At 37.0% G+C, this 21,977-nt stretch overlaps 1 protein-coding gene across 7 annotated transcripts in view; it reads left to right on the top strand.

Annotated features, from left to right (window-relative positions):
* SYCP2 (synaptonemal complex protein 2) overlaps window positions 1–21,977 on the top strand; it is a 61,151-nt gene that overhangs the window by 37,479 nt on the left and 1,695 nt on the right. For 6 of the 7 annotated variants that reach the window (XM_039864729.1, XM_039864725.1, XM_039864726.1 and 3 more), the window contains exons 24-40: window positions 3,842–3,969; window positions 4,769–4,805; window positions 6,997–7,067; window positions 7,160–7,217; window positions 7,813–7,868; window positions 8,614–8,671; window positions 9,151–9,319; window positions 11,274–11,311; window positions 12,114–12,284; window positions 14,021–14,222; window positions 15,098–15,312; window positions 19,172–19,262; window positions 19,527–19,688; window positions 20,201–20,325; window positions 21,307–21,401; window positions 21,501–21,600; window positions 21,906–21,964. In XM_039864729.1, coding sequence (XP_039720663.1) covers window positions 3,842–3,969; window positions 4,769–4,805; window positions 6,997–7,067; window positions 7,160–7,217; window positions 7,813–7,868; window positions 8,614–8,671; window positions 9,151–9,319; window positions 11,274–11,311; window positions 12,114–12,284; window positions 14,021–14,222; window positions 15,098–15,312; window positions 19,172–19,262; window positions 19,527–19,688; window positions 20,201–20,325; window positions 21,307–21,401; window positions 21,501–21,600; window positions 21,906–21,964 — 1,835 coding nt within the window. The remainder of the gene's footprint in view (window positions 1–3,841; window positions 3,970–4,768; window positions 4,806–6,996; window positions 7,068–7,159; window positions 7,218–7,812; window positions 7,869–8,613; window positions 8,672–9,150; window positions 9,320–11,273; window positions 11,312–12,113; window positions 12,285–14,020; window positions 14,223–15,097; window positions 15,313–19,171; window positions 19,263–19,526; window positions 19,689–20,200; window positions 20,326–21,306; window positions 21,402–21,500; window positions 21,601–21,905; window positions 21,965–21,977) is intronic. The other variant, XM_039864731.1, reaches the window with a different exon arrangement.

Genomic DNA, 21,977 nt, shown 5'->3' with positions numbered 1-21,977 from the left:
CCGTCTGTCTGATCCTGTCTTTCCGTTCATTGGATAAAGCCAGAGCGACAGAACCGCCGAAGTTCAATGATACCGATTTCCTAAGCTGGCTCCAGTTATACCAGAAGCTCTTAAGTCATGTAGGGGAGGCCCATTTTTGCTGCATTTTTATCAGGCCAGATAAACCTTGTCTTCATTATGGTAATCTTGAGAGACAGTAATAACTTATTATCTACTACATAGAAAAACCTGTGAACTTAAAAATGGTTAAAATAGTAAATTTTATATTTGTTATATTTTGCTATAATTTAAAAAACCCATATGCCCGATCCTCAGAAAAAAAATGAAAATAAAATCAGGAGAACATATCTTTAAGAGTATTACTGGAGTTTTCTGTTAACCAAATTATTTAAAATCATGCAGATAATAATTCTTTATAATTCTTGCATTTAAAAAAATAGTAGTTTCTTATAGAAATTTGAGGTGGACCGGAATACAGGGAGCTCCCATCCGCCCATTCACCGCAACCCGTTTCCCCGCTCGTTAATCTCTTACACGAACGTGGTACGTTTGTCAAAACGATGAGCCGGTCAGTATCACTACATCAACCGAAGTCCGTGGTTTACAGTAGGGCTCATCTGCATCGTCTGTGTCTTTTCACTACGGCAGCATGTGCCCCCCGCTGCAGTGTCGTACATGGAGGCCCACGGGGACTCCGGCCGAACTGCGATCACACAAGAGCAACCAGAGGGCGGGCAGAGCGTGGGGGCAGCGGGGCGAGCGGGGCCCCCTCATCTGGCCCCACTGCAAGAATCAAAGGCTGGTGGAGGACCAGGAGGGGAAGGGGGTCGGGGAGGAGGAGGGGGAGAGGCCAGGGGAAACCCTGGCTGAGGAGGGCAGGGGGACAGTGGGGAGCTTCACTGCCCATTTCATAGGCCCTGGTTTTCCACCCCTCCTTCCTTTCCTTCCCTCCAGATTCCTGCAACCACTCATTTTTTTACTGTCTGCATAGTTTTGCCTTTCCCAGAATGCTATGTAACTGGAATCATACAGTATACGACTTCCTTCACTTTAGCAATATACATTGAAAGTTCCTCCGTGTCTTTTCATGGCTTGACCATTCTTTTTAACTGCCGAATAACATTCCATTGTGTGTATATACCAAGATTTGTTTATCCATTCATGTGTTGGTCATCTTGCTTGCTTCCATGTTTTGACAATTACGAATAAAGCTGCTATAAACGTTGGTGTGCAGATTTTGTGTGGAAATAAGCTTTCAACTCATTTGAGAAAATGTCAAGGACCACAATTGCTGGATAATGTAGTAAACTATGTTCGGTTTGGTGAGAAACTGTCTAGCTTCCCAAAGTGGAGAAAGTCGCTGTAGCATCGTGCATTCCAGTAGCTCTGGATGAGAGTCCCCGCTGATCTGCACCCTCACTGGTGTCAGGCGTCATTGGGATTCTGGATCTTAGCCACTGCTACAGGTGCTTAGGTATCTCGTTTTCATTGATAATTCTCTAGTGATACATAATGAGCATCTTTTCATATTTTTATTTACCGTCTATATATCATCTTTGGTGAGTTGTCTATTCAGATCTTTTGCCCATTTTTTAATTGGGTTCTTTGTTTTCTTATAGTTGAGTTTTAACTGTTCTTTGTATAATTTAGATACAAGTTATTTATTAGATATGTATTTTACAGTTATTTTTTCCCACACTGTGGCTTTTCATTCTCTAAACAATGTCTTTTGCAGAGCAGAAGCCTTTCATTTTAATGAAGTCCTACTTATCAATTGTTTTCTTTGATGGGCTGTGTTTTCGATGTTGTACATAAGAAGTCATTGCCAAACCCAAGGTTACCTAGATTTTCTCCTATGTTATCTTCTAGGAGTTTTACAGTTTGCATTTTACATTTAGGTCTGCAATCCATTTTGAGTTAATCTGAGTTAAGGTCTGTGTCTAGATTCACATTTTTAGCACATGGATGTCCAGTTGTTTCAACACTATTTGTTGAAAAGACTGTTCTATCTCCATTGCGTTTGTTCATTTGTCAAAGATCAGTTGACCGTGTTTACATAGGCTTATTTCTGAGCTGTTCTGTTATTCAGTTTGTTTATCTTTTCACTAATACTACACTATATTGATTAGTGTATCTTTTTAGTTAAGTCTTAGAGTAATATAAGTTCTCTAACTTTGTTCTTCTCCTTCAGTATCGTCCTGGCTATTCTGTGTCTCTTGCTTCTCCATATAAACTTAAGAACTGGTTTGTCGATACCCCATAAAACAACTCTCTGGGATTTTGATTGGAGTTATATTAAATCTATAAATCAAATTGGAAAGAACTGACATCTTGACAATATTGGGCTTTCTCTCCATAAACATGGACTCTCCATTTATTTAGATGGTTTTTGATTTTTTTTTATCAGTCATATAGTTTTCCTCATGTAGATCTTGTATATGTTCTGTTATAGTTGTACCTAGTTATTTCATTTTGGGGGTGCTAATGTAAATAGAGTGTGATTTCAGATTTCAGTTGTTCATTACTGGTTTCTAAGAGTACTTGACGTTTATCATTAAGCTTGTATCCTTTAACCTTGCTATAGTTGCTTTTTAGTCCCAGGAGTATTTTTGTCGATTCTTTGAGCTTTTCTTCATAGACAATGATGTCATCTGTAAACAAAGACAGTTTTATTTCTCCCTTCCCAGTATGGATACCATTTATTTCCTTTTCTTGTTGAATAGGAGTGGTGAGAGCAGACATCCTTTTCTTGTTTCTGATCTTAGTGGGAAAACATCTAGTTTCTCATCATTAAGTACGATGTTTGCTATAATTTCTTTTTGTAGATGATCATTATCAATAGAAGACATTACCCTCTATTTCTAGTTTTCTCAGAATTGTTATGAATGGATATTGGATTTTGTCAAATGGTTTTTGTGCATCTATTGATATGATTATATTCTTTTTCTTATTTAGCCTATTAATTTGATAGATTACATTAATTTAGCTTCAAATGCTGAATCAGCCTTGCTAACCTGGGATAAATTCTACTTGGTTGTGGTACTTAATTCTTCTTATACATTATTGGACTTGATTTGCTAACGTTTTGTTGAGGATTTTTGCATCTATATTCATAGGAGGTATTATTGGTCTATAGTTTTCCTTTCTTGTAATGTCTTTGACATTGTTATTAGGTGATATTGACTTTACAGAATGAATTTGAAAGTATTCCCTATGCTTCTATCTTATGTTTGATAGAAATCACCACTAAACCAATCTGGGCCTGATGTTTTGGAAGGTATTAACTATTGATTCAATTTCTTTAATAGATGTAGGCCTGTTTAGATGATCCCTCTTTGAATTTTGGTAGAATTTCAAGGAATTGTTCTATTTACTCTGGGTTATCAAATTTGTGGGCATAGATTGCTCATAATGTTCATTTATTATCCTTTTAATGTCCATGTGATCAGTAGTGATAGCCTCTCTTTCATTTTTGATATTGGTAATTTCTTTTTTTTCTTAGTTAACCTGGCTAGAGGCTGATCAATTTTATTGATCTTTTCAAAGAACCAAAGTTTAAGTTTCCTTTAGTTTTTTATTTGATTTTTTTGGTTTTCTATGGGTAGAAACTTTAAAAAGTAAATATTAATGGAGCACTCTGAATAGTTCTATATATTAAAAGACTTATCCTGACTTGTTTTAATGCCTAACGAAGTCCACACTTATTAAGTAATTTCTGACCCCTTTATTTCTCTTCGTGGTAATACGTAGAACCAGATTTTTCTTAAATTTTCTTTTCAGCCTTTATTTACCTTTAAATGTTAACTGGTAGAGTTTTTAAGTAACTTATAAATTGTTTCAGAGAGAAAAGTCGAAAGGGAAAGGATTTACTGATGCAGCGGAATCCTTGATAAACCAGATTAATAAGAGATATAAACCGAAAGACAATATAAAGTCTACAAGAAAAGTAAAGGAATCTTTGATTGACGGGTATGTTCTTAAATTCTAGACTTGAATATTTTTCTGACAGATACAACTAAATTATTTTATACTGTTTAAAGTTTAGTTTTAAACATGTTCAAATAATGTATCTTTCAAGTAGAAACTAACACGTTATTTACTTTTATAAATGTTAGCTGTTTAAATTACACAGGAAGGGAACCCAATTTGAAATTAGACATTCTACTATTTGACATTCTACTATTTGATTACATTTTATAAAGTCTCAGAAATACTATACTGATATAGCTTACTGTTTTAGAAATAAGCCTTTAGGATATAGACATTTTAAGATTTTATTTATTGACCCTAGTGATAAGTAAAATGAAATATATTTAAATATATTGCTTAATGAAATGTGAAATTTAAATGAGCTGAAATGAGTGCCTTTTATATAGTAAATATGTATTCCTGGTTTATAATCTTTCTGAAGGTTAGTTCTGATTACAAAATGTCTCTTTAGAGGCTACCAGTTGGTTAATTCACGTTTAAGTTAATTCTGGTCTTATATGGCATGAAAATTATTCTCAAGACAGAACCATTCATTTTAAATTGCTTGGCACCTCCTGCTGCATGAATGATTCAGTTTAGAATTAAATATTGTTGCTGTTTACTATGTGTGAATTTGCAAAAATATCAGAGCAGAGCTGTCACATTTTAGCTATTTATAGCATATCGAATATAGACTTAGTGACCCCAATATGTTTTACCTTACATAAAATGGTTTTTTGAAAAAAATTCCACTGATATTTAATTGCTTTTCAAATTTTAACAAAACCTTTTTTTATAGTGGTTTTTCAAACAAATCTGATCTACAGCTCAATAAGGTAGGTTTCATTTATTTAACTACACCAAACATATATCGTCAAACTCTGTGATATTTGACTGTAAACACTAAAATAGTGGGTGGGTGGAATTAGATTTAATGTTTTCAGCATACTGGTAAGTAGATAAAACAACTGACAAGTGTAGTGGCAAGTCCTCAAAGAAGCCCTCGAATATGCTTTTCAAAGAAAATGCTTTTACATATGACTGTGATAGTTTCGCCTTTTGGTTCATGGTTCAGTGTATCTTTATCTGCATTTTTTCCCTAGCCGATCTCATCTCTCCTGACAATAAGATCCTTCTTAAATCCCTATTTTTGTTTAAAAAAAAAAAAAAGTACTATTCATCTAAGCTTAACATATCAATTATCTTTATTAATTCCTCACAATTACTTTCTATCTCTATTTAATTTCAGGTTTTGAGGTTCACCTTCTGTAAATTCCTCTTGAATCTTCTGTCTCCTGCCTATGCCAACTCCTGTTTTCCTAGTTTAATTTCTAAACCCTGGATTATTACAGTAGCCTTAATGTAAGTCTTTTTGCAGCTGGTATTTCTCTATGTTAATCCATTTATTACGTTCAATTCCAGCTGTTTTCTTTCTAAAGCGCACAGCTTCGGTCCTGCCATGCTCTCGTTCAAAACCTTTCTCGGATCCCTGTTGCTTATGGAATTAAGTGGAGACTTAGTCTGGCTCCCTCGTCAGTCTTGTTTCCTAATATTAGTTTCCTAGGCATGTCTTGTTTAGCTGAAACATAATAATAACCTGAGATTCCCCGAAGTGTTTATTCTTTTTTTTTTTCCCATGTTTGGAAAGAACTTCCAAACTGACTCAGCAGGCTCTCACCTTTTCTGATCGCCAACACTTTCTTCCTCCCTACAAGGCTTACTCCAGAGTCCACCTTCTTTATGAAAACTTTCTCAGGCGCCCTGACTCAGATCCAGTTGGGGAAGAATTCTGAATCTGCACAAAGATTTCTTTGTATTCTTTAAAAATATTTTTTCACTATTCCAGTTTTTTCTCACTTCCGTCTTTTGCTAGAGTGTAACTCTTTGGAGCAGCGGGCTCCAACCTTTGCGGCACCAGGGACCAGTGCTCCTATGAGAATCTTATGCCTGATGATCCGAGGCGGAGCTGAGGCGGCGATGCTGGCGCTGGGGAGCGGCTGCAGATACAGATGAAGCCTTTGCTCACTCGCCTGCCGCTCACTTCCCGCTTTAGAATCATCTTTGCATCTTGAACATCTTTGCTCACCTTTGTATCCTCTTTTTTTTTTTATAACTTCTGTAATAGCACACACTGGCGTGCAAACGATGAATTGAACAATTGTCTCTGAACACTGGTAAAAATCATTGGAAAGGATCAGTCAGAAAAGGCATCGGGGGAATAATATATTGAGGGATAAGTTTTCTGCAATAATGGAAATAATTCTATACAAAAGTACCCCAAAGAAATAATAAAATTAAAGATGAATCGCAACTAAAAATAGTTTTAATATTTCTAACTCACTGGGTATTACATTAGACTTTTGGTTATCTCTGATTAGTAATTGTGTAGCGACGCTCTATACTTAATTATAGTTAAATTATTTTAATAAAACAATTATTCCTCACTACATTTTGATCCAGTCGAATATATTTTGAGCAGCAGGCTATAGGAATCATCTTACACATAGCTTTCTCTAACAGTCCTAGTTGACTGATAACAATTTTGAGTCCTTCAGGTGAGATTTTACATAAACCTTGTTAGCCACACCCTGATTTTTTTTTTTCTATTTAAGAATTTAAAGCAAATGAGTGAAAAATGCTATTTTGGAGTGTGTGGGCCCGTGTGTGTGTGTGTGTGTGTGTGTGTGTGTGTGTGTGAGATTCTAGAATCAAAGTTCAGTTTGTAGAACACCAGTGAGAAGGTCACTTACCTATGTACAATGTTAGTAAATATTAAGGATAGGATCTTATGTTTTGTATTTGATTTTTAATATTTTCTATTGTTTTTAGTTAATACTTAAGTCTTCAATATTTTTAAAAGCGTGGATGTTTAATACTTTTATTCAGTGTACATTAAGGAAACTTGTAAAATTTATGAGTGGAAACAACTAGAAAACACAGGAAAATTTAATTGCATGTTATTTGTTTGCCAAATATAGTAACATGTACAAGTTTGATTGGTTTTCTGTAAACTTCTTTTGTATTTAGGAAAAAGTTCAGAAGAAAAGTTATAGACAACTGAAGACCACTTTTGTTAATGTTACTTCTGAATGCCCATTGTAAGTGATTTTTCATGAATCTTATAATTGTCTTCACATTTGAAGAAAATTTATTGTATAATGGGAATTAATATTTCTCTTTATTTTTATAGGGATGATGTCTACAATTTTAACTTGAATGGTGCTGATGAGCCTATTATAAAACTTGGGGTAAGCTAGAAATCAGTAATTACTTCGTATTTAGTTGCTTAGTTTTTATTTCGTATTTACCATGTAGTTACTAGAGTTTTTAAATTTCTACCTGCTTATAGGTATGCTTAAAAGTATTTTAACATATACTATTTTTTATTAAATTTATTGGGGCAGCATTGGTTAATATGTAAATTTCAGGTGCACAGCTTTGTAATACATCTTTATTCTCCACTGTGTGCTCACCGCTCAAAGTCGAGCCTCCTTCCATATATTTTTAAATATTTTAAAGTTTATTTGGTACTAAATATACCTAAGTATATTTAGTTTCCTTTCAGATCCTTTGGACTGAAGTAGAGAAAAATCACTTTCCTTATTGATGCAACAATTAAAATTTTTAAAAAATTGTTTTAAACATTTTTAACACTTTATTTTAGTATATTTTACAGTACTAGCTTTCTTCTTAAACATAAAAACATTTTCGTAAGCTTAATTTTATTGTGACATCTTATGACTATGTGAAGTGATAGAAACTAGGTTTTGTTTATTTCTTCTAGTTTCTGTTTACCATTGTGACTCTAAGAAAGAAATTTTCTAATGTTTCTTCACAATATAGATCCAGGAATTTCAAACTACAGCTAGAGAAGCCTCCGTGGGTAATTCAATAAAACTGTAGGTGTTTTTATTATAATTAGAGGGATCTTTTTCTTCAATATTCCCTCCCAGTTTGAGAGTTTTTAACATATGGGAAGAATGACTAAAAATGCTACTGTCATGGTTATCCCCATTATGGTTTTACTGTTTCAGCCTTTGTAGTTGACTTTTGAACAATGTGGGGGTTAGGGGCACCGACCCCCTGTGCAGTTGAAAATCTGTGTATAACTTTTGATTCCCCCCAAACTTAATTACCAATGGCCTACTGTTTACCTGGAAGCCTTACCGGTAACAGTTGATTAACATACATTTTATATGTCATGTGTATTATATATGCTGTATTCTTAAATAAAGTAAGCCAGAGAGAAAAATGTTATTAAGAAAATCATAAGGAAGAGAAAATACATTGACAATATTTACTGAAAATAATCCATGTATAAGTGGACCTGTGCAGTTCAAACTCATACTGTTCAAAGGTCAACTGTGCTTCTGAAGCTAAAATGCAGATTCTGAGCACTGTTGATACTAGTTGTACATCTAAGATGATAAAGCTGAAAGGACTTAGCAGCACTTTCATCTGACCTTGTTATTTTATAATTAACTGAGGTCAGACGATAAGTCTTTTGGCCAGAATTACATAGTGAATGAGTAAAAGAGTAAAAGGCTGAAAACCTGGGTGTGACCGTCCAGTCCATGCTGCCATAAGTCCTTAAGAAAACAAGTCCTTAGAATTAATTACAATTAATGCATATTTTTGTTTAAGGGTAGGTTTAAAGACTCGTGCTGAACTTGAAACTTCTCTCAAAACAAAAGATAAAAGAGTAAGTTATAATATCCCGATGTGCCTATTAAAGCCAGGATTTCTTTTAATAACTTTTCAATGCCAAAGGTTGTCACAACTAGAAGACAAAAATGACTGGATCATTTTTTCCCCTCAGATTCTCCAGGTTCCCGTTATGACTTTTCTTATGGTCTCTGAGCTATTTGTAATCATCCAGTAATAGATGTGACAACTTTAGTCACGTTCTCTGATGGTATTAGGTTATGTCTGTATGGAAGTAAGCTGTTTCGATTTCCCTTTTTAATTAACAACAGTACCGACAACAAAATACAAATCTTGATCTCCGATCTGGATTTCCAGGTGACTTTCTTGGATAGGTCCTTAATGCCAGGTAGAGTAGTGTGCCAAAGAAAGAACTGGTTTTCAGGGTTAGGGTTTTTTATTTTTTTATTTTTTGGCTGAACTTACCTTGCATAAGTCACATTTCTTCATCTATTACAAGGATTCTTTTTTTAATAGACCGTTACAGATCATAAAAAGAAAAATCTCTTTAGCGATACTGACACAGAATACAGATTTGATGACAGCAAGACCGAGATTAGCTGGCTAAGAGAACCAAAATCAAAACCACAGCTACTAGACTACAGCAGAAATAAAACTGCGAAGAAACAGAGAAGTGGGAAATCAAGTAAGAAATCACTTTACAGAGAAGTGTTGCAAATGATCTTACCATTTTAATTATGTAAAATGCTTTGTTGGTTAATAAGTATATTTTTGTATCTAGATAGTAATTTTCATTATTTACCCTTAGGAACAGAAAAGAGTAAAAGCAACAACACAAAAACACTATGGTGGTTTTGCTTTTTGCTTTATTTTTGGTAATATGGTTATATTTAGATTAGTTTCTTAAAACAGGATCTTGGGGGCACAAAATATGATTTATCATAATCTTTGGTTCGTGATCTACTCTCAGCATTTGGCTATTCATGGCTTACTGTTATTTAGTTATTAGGCATTTATCGTGAATACGTACTCATGAACTCAACACCCGGAACAGAATCAAAGCTTAGACGACATCCCATTCCCTGTCACATCCAACAGACACACTTTTTAGGAATTCATATAGATGCCATAAAAATAAATGGAAAACAGTTTTCTTGCAGAAATATTTTTGCCTAAATCTTGTGTTTCCCCAGCACATGGTTTCTCTTTAGCGACTCTCTCGAAGTAGTGGGATGTTACTTTGAAGTATGCGTATGTGGCTAGAGTAATGGCCACTTTCATCGCTTAACGTCAATTTCATGTTTACTAAAACGCAAAGATTTTATACATTTGATTTTTAAAAGAAGACCTGATGTAATCCTGAGCTGTTAAACTTATATTTAAGAGAACCAACTTTTATTTCAGGATAAAAATAACTAGTAGCGCCCTGTGGGTATGGGGGAGGGGGTGATGGCTTATAAAGAAATAAAAACAGAGATATGGATATTTGGCATGTGTTTAGGAATGGGCCTAAATCTTGACATAGAATGAGAGGCCAGTCATATGCACGAGGAAGAGAAGCAGCAGGGTTTTTACAGATGAGAGAGAAGTGTGAACTAGCACAGTGCGCTCAGGGAGTGCGGCATTGCTGGGGTTAGTGTGTGGGTCAGACTGGGAAAATGTTGGCAGATGCGGCTAGATCTAGTCATAGTGGCCTTCGAGGCCATGTGTTATAAGCCAAGTTGAAACGAGAGTCACATGCTCTCAGGAAGCTTATAGTCTAGTAGGGAGCTGTACAAATAAAGACATTTATAACTTAAAGTAGAAGATAAGAGATCTCGAGAGGACACGAGAAGTTAGAACACTATAATCAATAAATACCTTGAAAACCGAACTGAGTGAATTGTTTTGTTTAAAAGCCTGAATGACAACAAGTCTACATGTCTTAGCCACCTGATTGGCGGGACTGGGAGACCTTCCCTCCAGGGTGTCATTGCTTCCTTTGTCTGGATAATCCCACTTCTTACACTTCAGAGAATATTTAGGAATTTGGAATTGTGCTTGAAAGGCAAAAAAGGGGAACAGGGAGTAAAGCGACTCTCAGTAATATGGGTAAATCTTAGAAACATAATAAACTATGGGTGAAAAAGCAAATCATAGGATATTACGTGACATGATTGTATTTTAGAAAGTTCAGTGTACTCTTTATTTATAAAGTTCATTGTACTCTTTAAGGGTACATATCTGTGTAACAAACCTGTTTTTTAAGATCAAGTGAACGAGAAACAGATTTCAGGATAGTGATTGCCTTTCCGCAGGGGATAAGAGTACATATAAGTAGATTCGACATTATGCACAATCTAGTTCTTAACGGGTGGTAGAGACTCAGGGGTGTTAACTTCATAACTTAGGTTACATGTTCTCTTGTATGTTTAAAAATTTTTGTAATATAAAAGGAGAAAGGGGATTAGTAACTGAGAACATACAAACACTGTACCGTAAAAGTTATGTCGGTTTAGCCTCGAGTCATCTTGAATTTTAAATGATCAGTGACTTTAAAGATACAATTTTTATGATTTTAACTTACATGCAGAAACATTTTAATAAATTTTAATGCCATTATCTATTTGAAATTTTAACCTTATTTTCTTGAATTGCAGGACCACCTTTGGAAAGGGGACAACCAAGGTCTAAAATGGTAAAACCAGAGAATTTGTGTTCAAACATCCCTTTAAAATTACTATTCTCCTTGTCATGAAAAAAAAAAAAATTGTCATCTGATAATTTTATCCTTGCCGGTTACCTGTTCCCGTAATTTTTCCAGTTTTGCACACTTACTCCTCCCTCCTGCCTTTTTGAATGTGTTAGCTTGTTTTAGGTCCATTTTGTTCTGTGATGACATATTTGTCATCTCTTTTCCTCTCTCCCTCTTTTACTGAAGTTAGGTAATACATAGCAGGCCTCTCAGAGCTTTAATGATAGGGATTAAAAGGTGATAGAGAAGATATTTGGAATGAAAAGATAAAATCCCATCTCTTTAAAAATATATAACCGGAAGCTTGTGCTTCTTAATCTCCATCATCTTTTCTGCCCTGGTCCTCCCCTACCTCCCCTCTGGCAACCAGCAGTTTGTTCTCTGTATCTGAGTTTGTTTTCGTTCCATTTTGTTTGTTTGTTTTGTTTTTGAGGTTCCACATAGAATCCAAATCACATGGTTTTTGTCTTTCTCTGTCAGACTTATTTCACCTAATATAATACTCTCTAGGTCCAACCATATTGTCACAAATGTCAAGATTTCATTCTTTTTTATAGCTAATATTCCATTATATTTCAGTCTTTTTTCTCTCTCTCTCCAGTCATTTTTAAATATTAGGAATCTGTTTGGTTCTACAATTATTTTATCTAGGTCTTATCACAGTTCACATTTTAGAGCAAATAGCTTGTATTTCTGGTATCAAATATTGATTTAATAATATTCAGGAATTTTTCTTCTTCTAAAGACATCCAATAAAAACATTACCAAAAAAGTAGATGAGACAGTCCCAGATGGGAGGACCAGACTTCCACGAAGAGCGGCAAACACCAAAAAAAATTACAAAGATCTCTCAAATTCGGAATCAGAAAGTGAACAAGAAGTTTCACATTCGTTGAAAGAGAAATCGCTAGTAAAGGTAAATAGAAACAATTCAGATTAATAATTTCTAAAAGCCTCTTAAATACTAAGTATGGAAAATATTTTTGTAAAGTCCAATTTATCTTGTCACTTTTTAAAAAGACAACCTTCTGCATGAGAAAACACATAATTCTAAAAATTGATCGTTAGGCAATATAATGCTAAAATTTGTAATAAGTTGGCAGTAATGTTACAAAACAGATGTTTGACTCTAGTAAAATTATAACTTTAAGATAATATCGTGGAATTAGAGAAGTACTTGATCTTTCCAAAATTATGCTTCAGGAAAATACAAGCTCCTGGGAACCTGGATCTTTCTCTTGATTGAAAGCTGAAAGAGTGGGTCTGGGGTCTTCCCACACACTGCTCCATCTCTGTCCGTCCCCGGCTTCTTCCTTCAGTCCCCTAATGTTATGCACATCCCTACCCACCTGCGCTTGAAAGCTTTTTCAGCAAAGTTAAAAATTACATCGTGTTTATAACGTGCCAGGTGCTGTTCTAAGTGCAGACAGCCCTTGATTTACGGTGGTTCAACTTAGAATTTTTTTACTTCGTGATGGTGCAAAACCAATACACATTCAGTAAAAAGTGTACTTCGAATTTTGAATTTTGATCTCTTCCCAGGCTAGCAATACGCAACGGGATAGCCTCTTGATGTGGGCCGGCGGCCGCGAGCCGCAGCTCCCAGTTCTCACGCGGTCACCAGGGCCAGCAGTCAGTACGCTGCAGTGCACTGCGTTGCCATTTGGGTTTTTTTGGATATTGTGTTCTGAGCACATTTAAGGTAGTCAGACTAAGCTATGATGTTCGATAGGTTAGATGTAATAAATGCATTTCCGACTCAACAATATTTCGGCTTACAATGTGTTTATGGGGATATAACCCCACTGTAAAGCGAGGAGCATCTATACTTGATAGATTTCACTTCATAAAATCTCATAAGTACCATAGGTGACTTGTACTACCATTGACACCTCATTTTCTAAATGAGAAAATTGAGGCTCAGAGACATGAAGGAACTTGCCCAAGTCACAGAGCTAGGAGATGGTAAAGCACAGGTCTCAGCCCCGAAGGTCTGACCCCGAAGGTGGGTCTCCGCCCGTCACTGCTGCTGCTGCGCCGCCACGCTCCACCTCCCGTTCGGACCTTGCGCCTCTTATGGGAGGACGGCGAGGCCTTCGTCGCTTACGTCTGCGACCCCCACTCTCCTCGAACCTGCTCTGCGCACTCAGACGAGTCTTCCCAGGCCGCCCACCCTCACCTCCCTGATTGTCTCCATTTACTTGGACACTCGAGGCCTCAGGACGCCTTCCAAGCTCATTTCCCCTCTCCCCAGAATGTCCCCAGAGCTGTCACAGTCTAAATAACCTGTGGCTCCCAGACAGGACCCGGGTCTGTGTCGGTCCTCCAGGCTCGGCATGCCTTCTCGCGCCGCCCTCGTACCTGAGCCCTGAAACCCAGGAGCCCTCCGGTCTTCCCACGCCGAATAGCATCTCCTTCGACCCCTCCGAGTCTTTCAGTCGTGTCTCTCATATGCACGTTTGATATTTTCCTGTGGATCTGTCATGTCTTTTAGTATATTGGAAAGCCTTTCACTGTTCTGTGGCCCCCGCTATGCTTGTATGTAGTAATGTGACATTTCATAAATATTTCAATGTGATTTGAATTGCTTCGCATGCCCAAGCATGAGTTACTTGTATTCTAGTGTAATCTGAAAGTTATCAATACGTTTAGGAGGAGAATATCCAACCCAGAAGCAAAACCAGGAAGCTGTCGAAGAAAGAGCCGAATGCCGTCTCCGCCGACCCACAAAAGGAGGCTGCGTCCAAAGAATGGGACCACTCAGCCCTCCCCAAAGACACCAGGCGACGTGACAGCCTGGACTTATCACCTGTGTCTTTGGCTGGGAGTTCCTCATCCATAGAGGTCATGAGATGTCAGTATCCTTTTCTTTAGTTGAATTTTTAATAATTTTCTATTATAACTAATCATGTGAAAAATGTAATTTAAAGACTAAATTTGGGGGAAGCGATTAAGGGTGTAGGGAGCCAGAGTTTCTTTTCAAACTCGTTGATGCTCGGAACTTGATCTTTGCTGAGCAGACTTGGGAGCAGTGTTACTGTGACACTAGTTTTTCGTGTTCGCACTTTTTATATCTTTCAGTCCTTTTTAAGGCTATTTGAAAGCCTTTCTGAGTGTCCATAATTCACTTAAAATTCAAGACTTAAGTCGGTTAACATATATTTAGCCTCAAGTAGCTATTTTTTTCTTGTCTAGAATATTTTCATAATGCTTGGGACCACTGTCATCTCAGATGACTACGTACTCAGGAGACAGATGCTCATGTCCTGAATTGATCTAAAAACTCTAAGAAATCGTTTATACTAAGACTTAGTTCAGCCATGGATTTCCTCATCTATACATGAAGAAGGATTTAGGCCAAATGATTTCCCAAGCCATTTCCAACCATACCTACTGTTTAACATATAGCGGTGCTGGTTCTGAGGTCACAACACTCGGGCTGATCGCTACAGTGCAGCTCATACGATAGACAACTCTGTTTGAAATTGTTTTGAAAGTTCGTACGGTTACAATTGCATTTTAAATTGAGCCGTTAATATTTTTCAAAGTCTTATAAAATATTTTAAACATAATTTGGTCTTGATTTATCAAAAGTTTATTCTTTTTAAATATAGCTAACATTTGTGGGTTTGATAAATTATATTCTTAGAATCGAAATTAATCATACTGCTGCTGCTGCGAAAGCAGACGTCAGCGATAACACCTGCCATCTCTTTTTCGTTCTGTGAGGCAATACAGGTGTAGAGAAAATAACAGAAGGGGATTTCACTCAGGATTATGACTGCGTAACAAAATCCGTATCACCTTATCCAAAAACCTCATCACCCGAATCCTGGAACAGTAAATATGAAGCTGGAGGTCTGAGAGAGTCAACCAAAAACAGTGAGAAAAATTTACCATGTGCAGGAGAAAGTTTCTCACGAATTCCACAGTCGTTGGTTTTGGTAAGCGCGTGTATTTTTCCTTAATCAGAGATAGTAGAAGTGGGTGGATCATTTGCGTCTAATCTTAATCAAATCTAGCTTAAGGTTCTGCCTTTGGTCCTGGGGAGAAGAGGAACCTGACAGGTAAAACAGACTCCGGAGGGAGGCCCTGCGGATGTGTCTGCACATCCAGACTAAGGCGTTCACTGTCTGCATGTGGATGGGCTTCTTCCTGCAGCTCAGGCACTTTCAGATTTTCCCATAACTCAAAGCCTTTAGCTACTAAATCACAAGTTGACAAAGCAAATTGACAAGAATGTAGTTAAAAAAGTATGACTATAGCATTTGCTTTAGAGTTCTGTAAGGAACTTTAAAACTAGTAAATAGTATATTAACAAGTTTGATAATATTGAAAAATTTCTCTCACGAATTATTTTATGTACCATTAATATGTAAATATGCTCAAAAATCTTTAAAAAAGACAGAGATAGAAATCGATTATGGAGCAAAGTGAGAGAGACACCTAAAAATGTAAACGTAACGTCTACAAGGAGTAGTTTTATATTTTGAGGTTTTTTTTTTTAAGCCGTGGATACTTTGGTACAAGTTTAAACCACGCCCCCCAACACCCACCCCACCTCCCATTTTTTTCCGGCTTGGGTTGTATAGATGGAGAATTTTGAAGTAGTATTAAAGTTACAGAACGGATTGCCAAGATAACGTAGTTCCCTACAACTAGGTATAGTTCCGAGTTCCAAGTCAGGCAGAATTGCATTTAAATCTTGGCCGTACTGTTTGCTATGGAACATTTCACAAGTTAACGACTCTCTCTGCACCTCAGTTTTCTCATCTGTAAAATGGGACTGTGAAAAATTAGGCTGATTATGTAAGGCATAATATCTGATGCTTAGTAACTACTCAGATATATTAGTCTCTTGACGTGCACCACCCTCTGCACAAAGACAGGATTAATGACGGTTCGGGGCACCTATGTCCAAGATCGAAAACCTCTGATAAAAGCACCCTTCTGGCCCACCGCCTCGCACTTGTTACTTCTCGGTTTTAAGGTCTTTTCCTTCTGTTTAACCAGTAGTCTTCACAGGCCATGCTTTTCAAACAAATTCTCACGCGAAACCTCCAATGTGCGAGACAGATAACAGTGGAAGCAGGCCGTTTAAAGCAGTGAGGCGACCTAAACCCTCGCGTGCTCGGCCTCTCCCCCCAAGTCCTCAAGGCACCTTCGCAGGCCCCTCAGTTTCTGCAGATGACAGTCTGCAAGGCAGTTTCCCGCTGGACTGCGACTTCACGGTCCTTTGTCAGTATTGCTCCAGCGCCCTTAGTCCCCCTGAATCCTTTCTCTCCTCCGTGTCCCATCCTTCGGATCTCAAAACCCAGGTGACCGCCACCCACCTCCTTTGATGCTACTTTAAACGGAATCTTGGTTGTTACATGTTTATTGGCTGGACAGTTACATCACATGAGACATTTTGTTTCCCATTTACTGTGTACTCTTAGCTAAGTATTGGAAGTTTGCTATATAAATTAGTCGTACCAGCTTACACTCGCCAACGGTGCCACTTGACAGCGCCCATTTCTCTACAGTTTTCATTAACGGAGTCTTATTTTGTCAACCCAGTGAGTATACAATGTGTCTCTCTAATCTGCATCTTCTTGATTAACAGTATAGAGCATTTTCATATGATTTTTTGGCCACTTTATGAATTGCCTATTTTTCTAATTTTTTGATTTTTCTTATAAATTTGTAGAAGCTTTTAATATATTCTGGATAATTTTTTTTGTTGGTTATATACAATGTACACATTCTTTTTCCAGTATGTATTTTGTCTTCACTTAAAACACCCATAGGACAAAAAATGTATGTAATGAAATTCATCAACCTTTTGTGTTATTCAAGAAATCCTTCTTTCAGCTATTGTCCTAAAAACTTTTTTCTTCCTTTCCTTCTTTCTTTTTCTTTCTTGCTTTTCCCTCCCTCCCTCCCTCCTTCTCTCTCTCTCTCTCTCCCCGCTCTATCCCCCGTCTCCCTCTCCCTCTCCTTTCTTTTTTATTGTTTTAGGCGAGGCAACCCTCACAGATTGCAAGGACCTTGTCCGCTTACAATCCTTTATTTTTTATTTTTTACGCCTACAGCACCTGGTTTTCCCAGGTGGTCTCCCATCCAAGTACTAACCAGGCCCGACCCTGCTTAACATTTTATTTTAAAAATGTTCATTTTGGTTTTAACATTTAAGTTTTCAGTCTTTCTAGGCTTTCCCTTTGCAGATGGACGGTGAATTGGTGCGGCAGCAAGCATGGACTACCCCTTCTCTCTCCATCATTTGTCATGCTGACCTGCATGGGCCAGCTGTCAGCCTGGCCAGCACACGGGCCCGCGCCTGTCTCTGAGCCGGCACCGCGCCGCTTTAAGCCGTGTGGTCTCACACTCACGGGGCGTTTTACCACCCGGTCTCATTCTTTCACTTCCAAATTCTCTTGGCCTGTATTGTCCATTTTAATTTTAGAATCAGTCCGCGTGAGGGAAGAATTATGGTTTCCCAGAATCGATACTGAGCTTTCTCATCCACATACTTCATTTTTCTCTACTTTTTGGTCTTATTTCCAACAAAGTTGTGCCAGACCTTCCACAGAGGAAGTTATATTTGTTAGATTAGTTCCCAAGTGTTTGATGGGTTTCCTTTGTGCTGTATTGAAAAAAATTTGTTTTCTGGGTTTAATTTTTTGCTTTAAAATTTTTTTTTTGGTTTTAAATAATTTTTAACTTTCTTTGGGTTTCTATAGGTCTTGTTCATTCATAGTCCAGGCATACTCCAATTAAGAATGCTATTGTGAATAGAAAAAAATGTAAATTCTGGGGTACTTACACACACATGAAATTGCAACAGCTTATTCAAATGTATGCAGTTACGGTTCTGAAAAACAGTTTATGGAAATTGAATCTCCAAATATCAATGAAAATCATATACAAACGGAGTTATGTGATAGTAAAGCCATCAACCTTTCCTTAAATATGGTTGATAAGAATTGATTACTGGCCTTTAATAATAATTATAATACTTTAATATTTCTCAACTGTTATTACCAGCAAATCTGTTGTTTAAAATGTGTGGGATAATTTGATCATAGAAAAAGTTTAAATTTTAAAATAAGAAGCATCAAGGTCTTAAATGATGAGGATTTAGCTGCTAAACTACTGACTTGCATATTTATAACTAGGCCTTTCTGGTTTCATGGTTATATAGGAATTCAATTGAGCTTTTTGCCACTATAAAAGTCCATCAATCCATCGACAAAAATATTTTAATCTGTAAAATACAGAAAGTCCAGACAGAATTTTACATCTTGGAGAGAGCTGGGATTCAACCTTGACCTAGGTGGGAGGGTGGGTACGCACAGGCTAAGTGGAGAAATAACAGGAATATCTCAGGGAGCTGGAAGCGGACACGCATTTTCATGAAAAGGGAAGAAACTCATTTGATCATTTGATTGGAAGAAAGAAACCTGTGTATTGAAACAGTAAAAAAAAAAAAAAAAAAAAGATGTGTCTTAGTTAAAGATATAGCTTAAAAGAGTTTAGACTTATTTCCTATGGTTCCCCATGTTCTGACTCAAATCAGAATCCTACTAAGGACAAATTAAAAAGGAGTATTCACAAAAGCCAGCTCAAAAGTATTACTACAGTTTAAGGCCGAGGTTAACCTAAGGCTTTAGATTAATGCACAGTAGTGTCAGATGAAAAGAAAGGGCTACAAAACTAATCTGCAAAAGGAATTGACAGCATTCGCAGTTTACTGGCTTGAGGCTTAGAGAAAGACGATGCAGTGAATCTAAGAGTACTTATGTATATGTTTTTCCAATTTAGGAAAGTCGTTCAGCATCCCCACTGTCCACGTCCAGTGAAGGACGAGAGAAAGTATGGCATGGCGTGCCCCGGGACTCCGCTCACATATCAGGTGTGTGGTCAGAGCCTTGCTTCAAAACAAAAATTAATTGCCGAAATACTGCTGTTAAATTTCACTTAAAGGAATCACATATTTTAAGTCATCCCAGTATTCAGTTTGCCTGATGTCCACATGAAAATAAGGAACTAGATAGAATTAATGCATGGTTGCCTAAAACGATATAAATAACTGAAACAAAGGCTTTTTTCATAAAAGCAAGAACATATGAGGTATTTTAAATCCAGACCGCAGCCCTGTTTTTTAACTGTTCTTCAGGCCCTACGCACCATCTGAATCGCAAACGGATGTACATGGAAGATAACGTAAGTAATTCCTACGAAGCGGAATTGGAAGAGGAAGAGGACGAGGATGGGAGAGCAAACTTGCTTGCCCGAAAACAGTCTAAAATCGAAGGTGCGCATGATCGCGCTGACAAAGGTAGGCAGATCCTGCGTGTGTCCAAATGCAGCTATTTTGGGAGGTAGTTTCTTAGGTCTTGAATGACTCCATACTCAAAACAAGCGCCTTTGTGACGACAGCTTTGGTTAAGTCCACGAAGGATGATGCTTCATTGCGAAGCTCGCCATGTGAATAACTGTAGTACAGTCTTTCTTAACCACAAATTTCCCTCCTCCTATTACTGATTACCTCGTATAAGTTTTACAGGAGTATGAACTTAATACCTGGGTTAATAACGTGGAAGTAGCTACAACCCAGTAAAAAGTAATCCAGAAATGTTTCATTTTAATGTTACCACTACTGCCTTAATACCCAGGCCACAAGGTTTTTCATAAATCTAAATATTTTTACACTAAAAAATATGAGGTCTGTCTTTGATATCACAGTCCTTAGATTACACATAGAATCTGAAAATAAGATTTTGTTTTCAGCCTCATGACAAGGCTAAATTTGCAATGATGAATATTTTAACTTTGTCTTCATTTTTTTAGTGTCTGAAAGTACCTCTCCATTATCAACAAATGACATTTTTATTCCTGGAAAGAACCAGGAAACTGAAGTTTCAGGTGTAGACATGTACGAGCAGCTCAATACGGAATTTAAAAGGAAAGTCAATGTGAGTTATTCTTTAAATTATGACTCATACCTGATAACATGCCACACCTTCTACCAAACTATCAGCTTCTTTAATCCTTTGGCAACAAAACCCCCGTTCATGAAGCTGACTTTCCTCGTGTGCTGGTGAAAAAATTAGGATGATCACTGGGTGAGGCCTTATCTCACGAGCAAGGTTTTCTTCTCAAATCCGTGCATTATCTCTATTTTTCTACGGGCTCTTTGTCCTATTTTCCTTATTAATTTAACATTTTTTCTGATTTTGTTGTGTGCGAACCATGTTCTTCTCATGCCTCACTCATTCTCCATCTCCTGGAGCTGACTGCTAGCGAGGGCACCGGTGCAAGACACGAGCGGCCGCAGAGAAGGCCGCTTCTGCGCCGGCTCTGCACTGACGTTCCCTTCGTTACTGTGGCTCCGACGTGGTCCTGTTTGCAAAAGCACCTTCTAAAAGTGTTTTCTCCGCCCATCTCTTTTCTTGCATGCCTATATTTACACTAGTTCTTTTTGCCCTCCTGTTAAAAAATATCTTTCTGCACAGGTTACCAGCCCCACCTCTTCCCTGCCTTTTTCTTCTATTCAGAGGTAAAATCGGAAAGTATTTACGATTCTGCATATTTTATTTATCCAAGGTTGACCTAGTCTAAACAGAGAAGCCCTCCTCCTTATATTCGGTTGTGTGAATGTATGTTTTGTGAAAAATGATACTAAAGAACTCTGAGTATGACAGGCTGTGTTCCCAAAGAGAATTATAATCATTAGCATCTTTAAAAAATATTGTAGTGTGTGGCGTCCTGACGAAACCAGTTACCAGTTCAGCCCCTCGTCGGAGCCACTGCTCTGACTGAGCTTACTCTTTACACTTCACTGAGTCTTTAACTCTTTACTTCTGTGCTTAGTCATTTGCATTTCATGGAAAAGGCTTTGTTCCTAATATAGTCTTGGGCAGATTATTCTTTTGTAAATAATAAATTTTTTTCAGCTCCGCCAAAAATTGATTGATTATTTTAATAATCACTCTTGGAAAACGGCTCAACACCACCTGAAAGCAATGAACTATAAGCTTCATGAATACAGGTGTGTAACAAAAATCTCTTCTGAGTGCTCTATGTTCTACATGCTATATTTAAAAACAAACAAAACAAAAACAAAAATGCCATCTTGTTTCTTTAATAGGCTCAAAAAACTCGATAAATTCCAAGACAGCATCATAGAGGAACTGGAGAAATTGGAAAAAGATTCACAGTCTTTAAAAGAGTTGGAGAAGGAATTTGCGGTTTGTGTTTTTAAGGATTTAAAAATAATTTTAAAACCTCATTTTGTAAAGGGCTACTCTTAGAGAAACCTCTGCTAACCTTCCGCTTTTAAAGATTTTTAGTCAGTTTCATATAAACAAATTAGATTGAATGATGAATACCTTTGAGAGGTTATACTTCCAATATTTTTATCTGAAAGAGTATGTGACACCTGGAATATTTTTAGCATATAGCCAAGTTGTTTACTTAGAAATACTAGAAATGTAGTAAATTCTGTCAAGTTTGAATTTTTAAAGTATAACTAGTTTTGTATTTTAAAATTTAGGACTTTTGGGAAAAGCTATTTCAGAAGTTCATCGCTTATCAAAAAAATGAACAGGAAAGGTTAGTATGACAT

This window comes from Pteropus medius, unplaced genomic scaffold, assembly GCF_902729225.1.
Source record: "Pteropus medius unplaced genomic scaffold, Ma_sr-lr_union100, whole genome shotgun sequence".
In the NCBI taxonomy this organism is placed as follows: Eukaryota; Metazoa; Chordata; class Mammalia; order Chiroptera; family Pteropodidae; genus Pteropus; species Pteropus medius.
The sequence above is the reverse complement of the archived record's forward strand: the minus strand, read 5'-3'. Positions and strand labels throughout refer to the sequence as shown.